This window comes from Hemitrygon akajei, chromosome 4 (assembly GCF_048418815.1).
Source record: "Hemitrygon akajei chromosome 4, sHemAka1.3, whole genome shotgun sequence".
Taxonomy (NCBI): Eukaryota; Metazoa; Chordata; class Chondrichthyes; order Myliobatiformes; family Dasyatidae; genus Hemitrygon; species Hemitrygon akajei.
In genome coordinates, this window is record NC_133127.1 from 147744896 (window position 1) to 147759050 (window position 14155).

General features: G+C 36.6%; 1 protein-coding gene across 3 annotated transcripts in view; it reads right to left on the minus strand.

Annotated features, from left to right (window-relative positions):
* Positions 1–281: 281 nt before the first annotated feature.
* Positions 282–14155, minus strand: part of tgfbrap1 (transforming growth factor, beta receptor associated protein 1) — a 41930-nt gene continuing 28056 nt past the window's right edge. For all 3 annotated transcript variants that reach the window (XM_073043536.1, XM_073043537.1, XM_073043539.1), the window contains exons 7-12: positions 13546–13603; positions 8408–8551; positions 6993–7139; positions 4932–5091; positions 3571–4004; positions 282–2628 (exon numbers count right to left, since the gene is read on the minus strand). In XM_073043536.1, the coding sequence (XP_072899637.1) occupies positions 2440–2628; positions 3571–4004; positions 4932–5091; positions 6993–7139; positions 8408–8551; positions 13546–13603 (1132 nt within the window). In that variant the 3' untranslated portion in view covers positions 282–2439. The remainder of the gene's footprint in view (positions 2629–3570; positions 4005–4931; positions 5092–6992; positions 7140–8407; positions 8552–13545; positions 13604–14155) is intronic.

The following is a 14155-nucleotide window of genomic DNA, read 5'->3' on the forward strand; positions in this document are numbered from 1 at the left end:
GAATCGATAGGTTGTGTTACAAGGATAGATCAGCCAGCTTATATTTTCTAGAGTTTAGAAGAGTGGGAGTGAACTGGATTGAAATGTTCAAGCTCCTAATGGGTTGGAAAAGGATGGAAGAAAAGTGTGCGTGGAAGAAAATGTTTCCTCATAGGAGAGCACATATTTAAGACAATGGTAAAACACTGTACCATTGTTGCAAAAAATTATCACCTGCATGATAAATAAGAATACAATATCCTTGAATCAAAGACATTCAAAAAAAACATTAACCAGATAAATCCACTGCATACAATTAATATAAAATTTATTTCAGCACTTGTCAAATAACATTTTAAAATTATTTCTGGATACAATGTTGATCCAAGATTATGTAAAACTCTGCTGCCAGTACCACTTGCTGCACCATGTCCTAGTCACCGATTTCTGTGCTTCTTCCCTTCCTGCTTCACCAAAGCCCAATTTTAAAATTCTCATACAAATTAATTCTACTTTCTCAGTGAAGGAATTTATTAAAATTGTCATATGTACATTTATACAATTAAACATTTCTCTCAATACTTACAGTGCAAACTTTAATGTAAGCGGGGCAGTTAGATACAACAATTAAAGTAGAAATACTTCACTGCATTAGGCAATTTGCAAAATCTAAAATGTTTCCATTAAATGCCACAAGTTTAAATCTTATCCATAATGTACAATATTGTTACCAGCACTACTGCATATACACTGTACAAAACCACAGAAACAAGTGCATATCTGTGATTAAATAGTAAACATGCACTTTGGTTCAGTTTTCCACATTTCATTGCATTAAGTGTACTGTAAGTTTTAAGACTTGGTTACTTGCTTCCTGCAGAATTCAAAAATGTGTCTATTTTAAAAAATTAGTACAATGTAGTACAATTTACAAATTGCTAACCTGATCATCCAAATGTCCGTAATATTATGTATCTTAAACAAAAATGGGCTTGGTAACTTTAGAACACATTTAAATTGTACTTGATATTATTTAAATAGTAACATAAATGATATCAAATGAAACGTAACCTCAGAGAAAAGAGTGAAAGATTTATTAAAGCAAAAATAATTAAGATATGAAAGCAATGTTGTAAAGAGCATTCCTTGGTTTATTTTTCACTTAGATACTTAAGATATCCAGGATGATTTAATCCATTACTACATGTAATGGATGCAATTGAACTGCAACAGGACCAATCCAATGTTCATTAAATCCTTTGACGTTTAGCGATATGGACCTCCTAACGACACATGCAAATCAAGTTTGCAAAATATGTTTAGTATTATGGATGGAGGCATGTTCAGTACAGATTGGAAGATAACCAAAGCCAAATATAGCCACTGCCAAGAGAAAAGCTTTATCACAGTATCAATAAATTAATTGCACCATGGTTAGATATATGGCTATAGATTAAAAAGGTAATTAATTTCTTCAGCACATCAGAAGGACCTTTGTTCTACACCCCAGGAAGTTCAGATATATTACTTAAGAAGAGTCCTGTTACAGCTGTAGCCCATTTATTTGATTGGCATTTTCAATAAAGCAGTTGAAAACATGGTTTTCAAATTCTAGATATAATTGAAATAATATCTAATTAGTTTCCTTCCAACCCTTTTCCCTTTAAAATTTTGTGGAAATTACATGTATGCAGTATATAGTTTTCACAAATTCAGCACCTTGGAGATCAGATAATCAGTCTTGAATCTTTTCTCTTCCTCTTTTGTCCTGTCTTATTGGTGGCCCTCCTATTCCACTCTCACCTGATGGAAAAGGTTTCATTTAAAAACTGTAGAATTAAAATTAGATGCTTACTCATTCGTTCTGTACACCAGCTGGTCAGCAAGTTCTGATACCAAGGGCAATGCACCATTACCTTGTGAATTGCTCATAGCAGTCTCATTATGGACGTACTGGTCCAAAGTCAATCGTGTGACGTGTACAACTTTGATTCATCTTTAACTGGTTATTCTATGACAATTACTGGACACATTACGGATGTTCAAATGATCCAAAGCTGGAGTTCTTTGACAAGAAGGAAAAGCCTACACTTAACCAGTGGATAGTCAATTCCAGAAGTAGTGTACTTGCACACAGAACAATGTTCCTAAACAGTCAGGAAACACAGAACCAAAGCCTTAGTCCTGATACAGTTAGATTTAAAGTTTTCAAAAGATCAACTTGTTCTCTCCATGTTGCACAATACCGGGCAATCGATAATCCTCAAAAATGGGGGGAAATAACAGTTCAGATAATGCTTGGCTGCATCGACTACTCATATCTGTGCTGTCAGTTAAAAATAAGGTAGCAGATGCAGACCAGTAACAAACACTTCCTTCTAATTAGCAGCATGGTCCTCTTCCTTACTCTGATCTGCAGTAACTCTGTAATGATTGATCAAAGCAACTGCAGCCAATACTTCAGGATTGATTTTTATGACGGGCAAAGTTCTGGTCAGTGGCAGGCGAACTATGGGGCTTTGTAGCACAGCGGATATGAACAAGACTCCCATCTGGGTATCGCACAAACATTGGTTCTGTGAAAGAGCTGCAACATACTTGGCAAATTTTTTTATCTGAAAGTTTAATACTGTTTCCTCTTGATTTTACCTGAAAGGATGAGAAATTTTTTAAAAAGTTCAGTTTGCTACACAAGATCTTAAACTTCCATTGAAAAAATATAAATAACAACATGTGATACAGCAAATAGAATTAGACTTTTCACATGGCCTGGCAACCCAAGGCAGCTGCATAATAGATCTGATCCAAATAAAATTCTGTGTTGATGACAGAAGGGAACAAAATTACTAAGTGAATGTCAAGCGAAATGTTTAAAGGGAAAGAAAGCACACTGGAGTAAGGGATGAGAGATTGATTTGAAGTGAACATGTCGTTGATAGAAATGAGAATAGTAGAATTCAATAAAGGACAAGATGTCTTCATCTAGAAACCAAGTTTTTACTGAGGCCATCAGGCATTTCAATTAGATGTGCAAAGAACATGAACAATACAAGTGGGAGCAGGGTATTTCAACTCCTTGTATTCCACCATTCAATCAGAACATGGCTGATCTTTCTTCTCAGTACCTTCCATGCACTATTCCTAGATTTTTTATTCTCTTAATATCTAAGCATCTATCTATTAAGAAACAGTGAATCAGAAATATTAAAATAAGATGGTGCATGCCAAAGATTGCATTCATAGCAAATAAGTTATTCTAAAGAGAGGTGAAGGGATGAACAACGATTCTCAACCTGCTGGCTTGAGCCATAGATGTGAACAAGGTGAAAAGGAGGATACAAATTACAGAAGCACATCAACACAAATGGAAATTTTGGAAACCTAGAGGTTTCCGTTTCATTTAATCATACAACTGTTTAGAATAAATCCACGATTAAATAAAAGATTGCATCAGAATCCAGGTTCCTAAATTAATAATGCACAATAAATGTAAAATAACTATATATTTGACTTCTTGAAAGATCTATCCAACCCACTTGTTGAAAATAACTTTGGTAAGTGCAATGCTTACTTCTCCAAAAATCTACTCACCTTTGTGTGTTTAAAAATTAAGTTTTCAGACTTCGCTAAGTTGGATGAAAGTTCTGCTGTGCACTTAGAATGAAAGCTTCTTCTCATTGCTTTGGTTAAGAATGGTGAAAGCAGTTGCAATGACCACTCTTCTGGGATCAGCTGCAGAACTCGAACTGCATCAAAATGAACAGCATGTTTATTCAGAAGGTCCACACCAGCCATTACCAGCTCATCACTGGTGTCATCTGGGTGCAAATAAAGGGTTAATAACATGTGGAAGAGCCTCTGCCTCCGTAAAGGATCCTCGCCATTGGAATTCCACAAACAATAGTCCTCAGCAGCTTGGAAATCTTTTAACTTGTGAACCAGGATCTTGAGAGCTTTTTCATGTTCTTCCAGTTTTCCATGTAATATTGCACGTTCCATGTAGAGATCTGTCTCCCTAATTTTACCTGTAATGTAGAGATAAAGGAAAACACTCATTTCTATTTTTTTTTTTAAATGTTAAGTTCCTATTTTTCAGAATCACGTTTAATGTCACTGTATATGTCATAAAGTTTGTTTTTTTGTGGCAGCAGGACACTGCAAACATTTTTTGTGGATGATCACTATTTAACTTTGGAAATCCTAATGGTTCAGCATCTATCTTGCCAGCTGTCATTCCCCTGCTCTCTCAAATCCTCAAAGGGACCCCAGTCCTAGGCTTCTCCCAAGACTCACTATTTTTCCCTGGAGAAGTTACTATAAGTGTATAATATCTAAAAAAAACACTAATGCATTGACTTATTAATAACATCCAACTGCCTGAATAACCTGCTAGGTCAGAGACCAATGAAATCATGACTGTACCAGATTACTGAAGTTTCAATACAGTTGGTTTCAACAGTTACTTTGAAAAACCAAAGTTCAACCTTTCATGCTAAAGCCAGTTACAAAAATCTAATTATATACCAATGCATGCATCAAACCAAAATGAGATACATTGCAAATACTGTTCAACTCTTTAGTGCAGGCGTAGCCTAGAGATGGGCGGTAGGGTAGCGTATCACTTCACAGCACCAACAAACGGGGTTCAATTCCTGCCGCTGTCTGTAAATAGTTTGTACGTTCTCTCCATTACTGTGTGGGTTTCCTCCAAGTGCTCCAGTTTTCCCCCATATTCCAATGGCATATGGGTTAGTAATGCTTAGTATGGACATGTTATGTTGACACTAAAAGCGTGGCAACACTTGTAGGCTGCCTCCAGCACAATCCTCAGACTGTGTTGGTTGTAATAACGCATTTCACTATGTTTCAATGAACACGTGACAAATAAAGGTGATCTTTATATGCTTATAACACCATTGAGCATAACAAATAGAAAAATGTCAACATTTTACCTAGCAAAAGATGAACTCTATAAAGATTTGAGTGCTGTAGTAAGTTTTTCAGAGTACAACGTGCTGAAGATAGTTCTTCTGAAACATTTTCTCCCTGGGAGTGCAATTCTAGTACTTTATCCAGGTATAATATAGCCAAATGTGTGTGGTATTTCTCCTTCTGTAGATGCAAACAGAGCAAGGATAAATCACTAAAGGTAACAGATAACATTGTTCTGCTACATAATTTTGAGAGAAGTCAATAGGCTTTTCTGGTCCTTTACATTTAGGGACAATTGTATATCTGAACATCAATTTGAATTGGGGGAGAAACAGCATACCCAGCAAAACAGACTGTTGAATACAAAATGTAAATTTCAAAATTACAGCACACGTTACACAAATACAGTGGATTCCAGTTAATTGGGATACACAAGGATCATTTTGGCCCAACTAAACAGCTGCCTCAATTAGCCAGTATCAAGGAAATAGTTAGGAAGGCATAAAAAGATAAACTACAATTCAACTAAGTAATAAATTATGTATTTAAATGAAATACCAAACAAAGTAGAAAACTAACAATAACTTTACAGTATCATAAAAGTGTAATTGTTCCTGATAGAGAAATTCATCCGGTGTATGCTGCCATATTCTTTTGATTAAATATAAATGAATAAAATCAGCAGACACCTATTGCAGATAATGAACTGACTTCATACAATGCTTTTGATGATTACATCCTCCAAATTTTAATTTTCATTGTAACATTCAAGATTATTGTTGATATATTCAAATTCTTCGTAACTTGAAGATGTGAAATCATTTTCACTCCTGTCCACTTCTGGCATTGCCAAGCCTGAATGCTTGAAACCATGGTGAGCAAATCAGTTCTGAATTGTCTTACCTCTTATTTCTTGGTAACTATCAGTGACAAAATTTACTGCTTTTTGAACAGAGAAACACACAACCGATGCCACTTAAAAACTGTTTGCTCTAAGCACAGTGTAGTGTCTAACAGCCGCACAAGTGCACTCAACTCACGTTAGTTAGAAACTGTATGGCAACTGTCTCCAGTCCCAAATAAAAGGCATAGTGTCCCAAATAAACAAAGGGAAGCTCAACTATTTTCTCTGGTTTTTGTTCCCAAATAAGCAGCTACTCTGATTAACCAACGGCTCAATTAACAGGAATCCACTATTTAAACATTTATACTTAAACCTAGTGATACAGCACAGAATAGGCTATTCTGGACCTTCGAGCCGAGCCACCCCAGCACCCCCAATTAAGCCTAGCCTAATCACAGGACAATTTACAATGACCAATTCACCTACCTCGTATGTCTTTGGACTGTGGAAGGAAACCAGAGCACCAAGGTAAACCCACATATTCCACACGGACAACAGCACAGTATGACGCCGGAATTGAACTCCAAAGCGCCCCAAGCTGTAATAGCATCTACACTATGTTATGATGGCACCAACATACTTGAGATAATAAACTAGCTCCAGGGTAAAACCAATGCAACAGAACACAACAACATGTTCTAAATCAAGCTTCATCAGAAATTACTTCAGACGCGTATGTAGCAAATTAAACATTCAGTGAAGGCAACGAACATAAACTCAATAAATGGATTCTCAGATGAAATATCAGGGTGGGAGGTGAGGATAACTGAAAACAAAAGGGGATAAAAGATCAACACACCAATACTTCTCAGTATGCATAAACTTAGAAGGATCAACTCCATTCCTGGGAAGAAAAAACATCAATGAGAGAAGGTAACTGATAGTTATTTCGTTTCAAAATGAGTGCTGTTTTCCCCAGAGGTTTCTTCAAAACAACTCTTCAATTCAGCACAATGAAATAGAGGTGCTATTCAGCTTCTTATAATCAAATTTTTACATTGATATAAAGTATTTGAGTAGCTTAGGTGTTTCAGTTGGTCATGCAAAACTACATGAAATATATTTTAATCTGGTATTTTCCATGAAAGTGCACCTAATAATTATAAACTAAATATCAGAATAGGTATTTTAGAACATAAACTGCATTTTCACATTTGTTGATTTGATGAATTTTTACCTGAATCTTTCTTTCAAATACTAAGTGTTCCAAATACACAACAATAGCTTTCTTATACTTGTGAAGATAGTTGACAATGTCATCTGGATTCATAGAGGTTGTCTGGTTTTCATCAACTGGTCGCCTTGTGAAAATCCGGACACCAACCTTACCAGAAACAGCAAAATGACAACCGTATTACTGGCGATTTTTAATTTACCATATCATGACCTTTCTCCTAACAGCATTTCTACTGTTTTTAAAAAGGAATATTTGAAAATTTTGCAATAATCATACAAATCAATATCTTCATTTAAGTTCCATGCACTTACTTTAACCATCCATCACTCTTAAAAATGGACTCAAAAAACAACAGTTACAGTGAATGGAATACAATTCAAATATAAGCAATCTGTAACTTGTGCAGTTAAGGGAGTTATGGTGTTTTTAAACATTGTATGCTAAAAAAAAGTTGTGATAATTCTCAATGCAATTGGTGCTTCATTTCAAAATTTTCATTTTTCTTTAAATCCTTGCTCCATGGCATAATCCACAAACCATAAAAACTACTGCTTCAGTTGTTCAGGTTTTCAAAAAATATGTATCAAACATTTCATGGTGTATTTAGCTCTTGCACCATTTTCCATAACGTACTGCTGCTGTTCTTGATAATTAACTTACTGTAACACAAGTTAAACATTAACTCGTGTGAATGAACTCAGGTAATTTTTAAAAAGTTTATTAATTAATCCTGTAGATATAAAGGACATACTAAACAAATACATTTTTTTAAATTTAAAAAATTCTTATTTATCTATATTAAGCAAAAAATATTTCAGATGCCACAAGAATACAAAAGCCATAGCCCACAATTTGCACTTAGCTGTGAGGCCACCATGTTTTTTAATGGACTACAGAAAAAAAAATTCACTTACCGGCACAGGGCTTAAAGAGAAGGCGAGGCCTTCACAGGCTTCCGCAGTGTTATCTAGCGTAGCCAAAAAAAATGTCCGCAAAAGCAGCTTTAAGGACACTTTGGTAGTCAAACAACATCAATTCTAGCGTAGCCAATCAACACTCTCAAAAATATTGAATATTTCTGACACTTGAATAAAATTAAAAATTTACTCTAGCTATTAGAAAAGTAAAATCTCAGAGAGAGACACATACAGAAAATATTTAAATGCATGCAAATATCAGTACTTAGTACATTGGAGCTATTCTTCATTCAAATCAATTGAGTTATTAGCTTAGGTTTTTTTGAGGAAATGCCCCATCACAAATGGTGGGAAAAAGCCATAGATATCCTTTAGGGAAATGTCTGCAGATGAGCAAGGATCTGCTGACATTTTCCTGTAAACTCTGCAGCTCTATTAAGAAACGTTAAAACAAGATCAACTTATTTATTATTTATATCAATGAAATGAAAACCAAACCTCTTCAATTCTTTGTAAGGCCCAGTCAGCATACTTCCATACCAGTTCGTGATTAGAGCAGAAGCTTAGAAAATCAACAATATATTCAAAAAGATCAGAACGGGTTGTATCCTGGAGCTCTCCATCAACGATCTTCACCCACAACTACAAGGAAAGAAATATTGGCTTATAAATGCTTTGAATCAGAAATAGAAAAAAAAACTTTTAATAGAATTTGCAGTAATCTTTTGCCAAAGAATTTTTAAAAACTATTAAATTACAAACTCAAACACTTCAATACTATAACACTTCAACACCATATTACACATCAATACTACACCTCCAACTGTCATCACACAACCAATATTGGGCCTCCTTCCTCACCCCCAAAGATGACCAGTGCAGAATGACACATCAGAATTCAAAAATAAATCATAATAGCAAATAAATCCATTTCTGTCACGTAGCTTAAAAACTTAACAAATAGTTGAAATTACTTTCCCCTTAATATTTAACTGAATAAAGTAGCTTAGTTTGAACATGATAATTTAATCTCTTCTAAAATAAATACAACAAAAACATCAGATAATAAGTAATTATCAAGTCACTTCTATTAGTTATCTGAAGGAAACGGTTGACATTGTCCTGAAAAACTGACTGTGTTTCTGCATCTTTCTGTTTTGGCTCAAATCTGTAAGGTTTTCTCCCTCTTTGGTCCTGATTTTCTCCAAAACAAATATTTGTTTATTCTCCAAATCAAAGCAGATATTAAGTTGATATTGAAAATACTTTCATATTCCTCCTCTATATTTTGGGCCATGATGCCGGAGAGAAATTCTACCATAACCCAATCATCTTATACAGTTCTAGCTTGTATTCTAAGTCTTAACTAAGAAAGGAAGTACCCCAAACTCATTCCTATCATCTTACCTAAACGCTTTGCTACCTTTGGGGCGAGTGGACACACATATACTCTCAGCTCCTTGTTCTCTCATCTTCTCATTACTTACTGTCAACTAGTTTCTCAGTATCATACTGTCTTGTTACCATCCCCAAATATAAGCTGCTTTTCTCTCGATCCATTCCTATCTTTCACTTTTCTTCCCTCAAAAGTTAATTCATTGGGCTTTATTCCGATGATATGGTACTTACAGATAAATGCACACAAGTTTGTGAGCATTGTTATACACGTTGAAGGAGCAACAATCACTCAGACATCCAAGACACGCTTATTTGATATAAGCAGGCAGCATCTATTGTTGGCACCCGATACAAGACTAGAGGCACTGCTCTTTTGCTAGATTGTCCATTTTAAGGATAAGGATCTCTTTGGATACCGAGCGAATTAAAATAGAGAAATCTAATGTTTTTCCAGTTCTTGGAAAGATTATGCTGATTCATCACCATCAGCAGTATCTGCAGTTGGCGCTGCTCAAGAAGTCAACATGCATCAAAGATCCCAACCATCATGGCCTTGCACCTTCAGCTACCAGGAGTTAGAAGGCACAGAAGCCTGAGGACTCACACCATCACATTCAGGAAGAGCTACTTCCCTTCATCCATTCTGATATTGAACCAAGTGGCACAACCCTAATCACTAGTTTAGCACCACTAACTACTTTGATCATTTTGCACTAATTTTGCTACTTCTTGTAAAAATTGTGTATAATTTATTTTGAATTTGTTTTTCTCGTGATTGCTGCTTTATGATGGCATGTGCCTGTAATGCTACTGCAAGCAAGTTTCTTGTTGCATATGTACTTGTGCGTATGACAATAACCTTTACTTTGACAGAATGCAAAAGCTATTCATTCTACAACTGTTGAAAGGTTCACTTCCAAACCTTAGGTTTGAAATGTTTCCTGCTCATCTCCCAGGTTCCCCTCTCTCCCAATCCACTTCTTGTCAAACACCACCTATAAATTCACAGATGACACAGCTGTTGTTGGTAAAATCTCTAATAGTGATGAGGAAGCTTATAGGACTGAGATAGATTGTGATGGTTGAGTGCTGCCACAACAACAAACTTGCACTCAACGTCAACAAGACCAAGGAATTGATTCTGGATTTCATGAAGGGGAAGTCCGAATAACACACATCAATCCTCATTGAGGAGTCAACAGAGGAAAGGATGAGCAGCTGTAAGTTCTTGTATGGCAACATCTTGGAGGATCTACCCTGGGCCCAGCACATTGATATAACCACGAAGAATGTGCAACAGAGGCCCTACTTCATTAGGAGTTTCAGGAGATTTGGTACGTCACCAAAGACTTACAAATTTCTGTAGATGCTTGGTGAAGGGCATTCTGATTGGTTGCATCACAGCTTGGTATGGAGTATTCAACGCACAGGGTCACAAGAGGCTGCAGATGGCTATAGACTCAGCCAGCTCCATCAGGGGCACAACACTCCTCACCATCAAGGATATTTTCAAGAGACAGTGCTTCAGGAAGATGGCTTCCATCATAATCAGATTTATTATTATTGACATACAGTATGTTGTGAAGTTCATTGTTTTGTGGCAGAACAGTGCAATACATACAATATATTGTAAACATAGTGCAAAACAGAGAACAAAGTAGTAAAGTAGTGTGTTCACGGGATCATTGTCCATTCAGAAATCTGATGGCGAAGGGGAAGAAGCTGTTCCTAAAACATTGCGTGTGTGCACCTTCAGGCTCCTGTACCTCCTCTCTGATGGAGTCATGCGAAGAGGGTATGTCCTGGGTGGCGGAGTCCTTAAATGATGAGACATCGCCTTTAGAAGATGTCCTCAATGCTGTGGAGGCTAGTGTCCATGATGAAGCTAGCCGAGTTTACAACCGTCTGCAGCCTTTTCTGATGTTGTGCATTGGCCCCTTCATACCAGATGGTGATGCAGCCAGTCAAAAGGTTCTCCTCTTTACATCGTTAGTGACATATCAAATCTTCTCCAATTTCTAATGAAATATAGCTGCTGATGTGCCTTCTTCATAACTGTATCAATATGTTGGGCCCAGGATTGTTCTTCAGAAATGTGGACACACAGGAACTTGAAACTGCTCACCCTTTCCACTGCAGAGCTCTCAATGAGTACTGGTGTTCCCTCCACTTCCCCTTCTTGAAGTCCACAATGAATTCTTTAGTCTTACTTATGCTGAGTGTAAGGTGGTTGTTGCAAAACTGCTATCATTAAGGACCCTCTCCATCTAGGGTATGCCCTCTTCTCATCACTACCAGCGTGGTGGTACAGGAGCCTGAAGGCCCTTATTCAACAATTTAGGAACAGCTTCTCTTCAATCCTCAGATTTCTGAATGGTCCATAAACACTACCATTTTATTGTTTATTGTACTATTTATATAATTTGTAATTTATAGTAATGTTATGTCTTTGCACTGTACTGCTACTACAAAACAAAGTTTACATCATATAAGATCGTGATAATATCCGCCATCTAATTTAGAACACTTCCTGCCCCAAATTACCCATTTTTACCTCCTCCTGCTTCCATCCACCTGCACTTTTCATTCATCAGACCCCTTCCCCCACCAGGTTCTATCTATCCTTCATCTTTCCTCCATGTTCACCTTATTTATCAGATTCCAGCATTAAGAACTTTAGTATCCTCTTTTTGCTTCCAGCAACTGTCTCCACCTTCATCTTGCACACCACTACCAGCCCTGGCTCCATCTGTTGTATTCACCCCATTATCTTTGTCTGCTTCCATCAGCCTGTCTCCCAACTCCATCCCACCCCACACAAGACTATTAGACTTCATTACCTACTAATTGCTTGGCCACCTCACCCCTCTCCCCTCCTCTTTATACCAGCTATCTTTCTTCACCACTCAGTCTTAATGTAGAGTAGTGACAATTCCAAAACACAAGAGATTCTGCAGATGCTGGAAATCAAAAGCAACACGCAAGCTGTTGACAATTCCTTCTCCATCCCATCAATCCCCACCCCAGATGCTGCTCAATATGCTGGCTTTTTCTTTCCAAAATCTGCAGCCTCCTGTATTGCCATGTACTTTAAATTACATGCTAATATGGGACTTTACCCGTGGCTTGCTGAAAATCAAAGTAAATCATATCCAGTGATCTTCCCTTATCAATCTTAATTATTTATATCCTTTAAACTCCAGTAGGATTGAAAAACAAGCTTTATCTTACAGAAACCATAATGACCCATCCATTCTTGTTATTTTCCAAGTATTCACTTTCATCATCCTCTGGCATTTTTCCCCAGTACTAATGTTAGGCTCACTGTACTATAGTACCATCTCCATCCTTTGGGGGGCTTCATTATTCATTGCTTCATAACAATGGGTAATTGCTTGAAGGCAAAACTCTGTTCTTTTGGCCAAAATCTTCACTTTTAATAGATTCCTTTTTCCTACTTTAGATGCTATTCAGCTGTTTAATTTTATTGAATGATCTTGACAGAAGAGGTTGTCAGCTTCATTTGACTTACACAGGCTGTAACTATAACTAGTAAAATGATAAACCCAGAACAAGAATTTATATCATTATGCATTTTGTCTGTACAGATTTATTTATTATTTAGAGACACAGCACAAAACAGGTCCTTCCAGTGCTTTCTGCCAGCAACCCCTGATTTAACACTCGCCCAATCATGGGAAAATTTACAATGACCAATTAACCTATTAATCATTACATCTTTGGACTGTGGGAGGACTCTGGAGCACCTGGAGGAGACCCAAGCATTCACAGGAAGAAGTCCGGATTGAACTCCAATGCCCTGAGCTTTAACAGTGTTACACTATCTGCTATATTATCATGGCAACCCTTAAACAATGTCAGTCATAACATTGTAATGTAAATATCTATTTACATTGTACTATTTCTGTTGAATACTTATGTTTTCTTGAAACTCTAGATGCAACTGCAAAACATCAATTAGATAGATAGATAGATAGATAGATACTTTATTCATCCCCATGGGGAAATTCAACCACCACTAAGATGGCACCTGTAAACATTACAGTTAAATCACTTGGAAACTGTTCTCATATTCCACATTTGTTTACCCAGCTAGTCGTACATTTCTCCTCATGCCCACTTACACATTGAGAGAACTCAGTTTTCTTCCAAAGATTTTCACAAATGCATGCATTGAAGCAAATGCAAATTTTAAGAAAAACTAAACACAACTTTACCTGTAGTGCTGCTTCATTTTGTCCATTATAGTGATAAAGAAGACCAAGTGCAAAGTATCTGTTCAAGAAACACATTGAACTCGTTAAACTTCAAAAAGATTACATCCAGCAGAAAAATGCAGTATTTAGAGCACACAAGACAGTCATTCAAGACAACAAATATTAATTCTTTATAAATATACATGCAATCTGTTTCTGTGCCACCTTCCATTTATCAGATAATCGAGTCCCTGCTGCTGCACTTTTGTCTTTACAAAAAGTGATTTTGTTTCTTCAAACAGTCAAAAAACAGAAGCCCAAAAATGGAGATGCTAGAAATCTGAAATAAAAATGGAAAATGCTGACGTCAGGCAGCATTTGTGGAGAGAAAGCCATTTTAATTTTTTATCACAGGGAGTGAAAGTATGATGAAACATTGACCTGAAGGAGTAGCCATTTCTCCCTCATGGATGCTGCCTGATCAGCTCATTTCCAGCATATTTTTATTTCTTTATTTCCATTTCATCTCTTACCATTGCCACCATCCCTAGTCCAAGGTGGGGAACAATAAGTAAAATTATTCCAGATATTACCTTCCAAAGTCCTGAAACAAGTGGCCATATTTTACTCA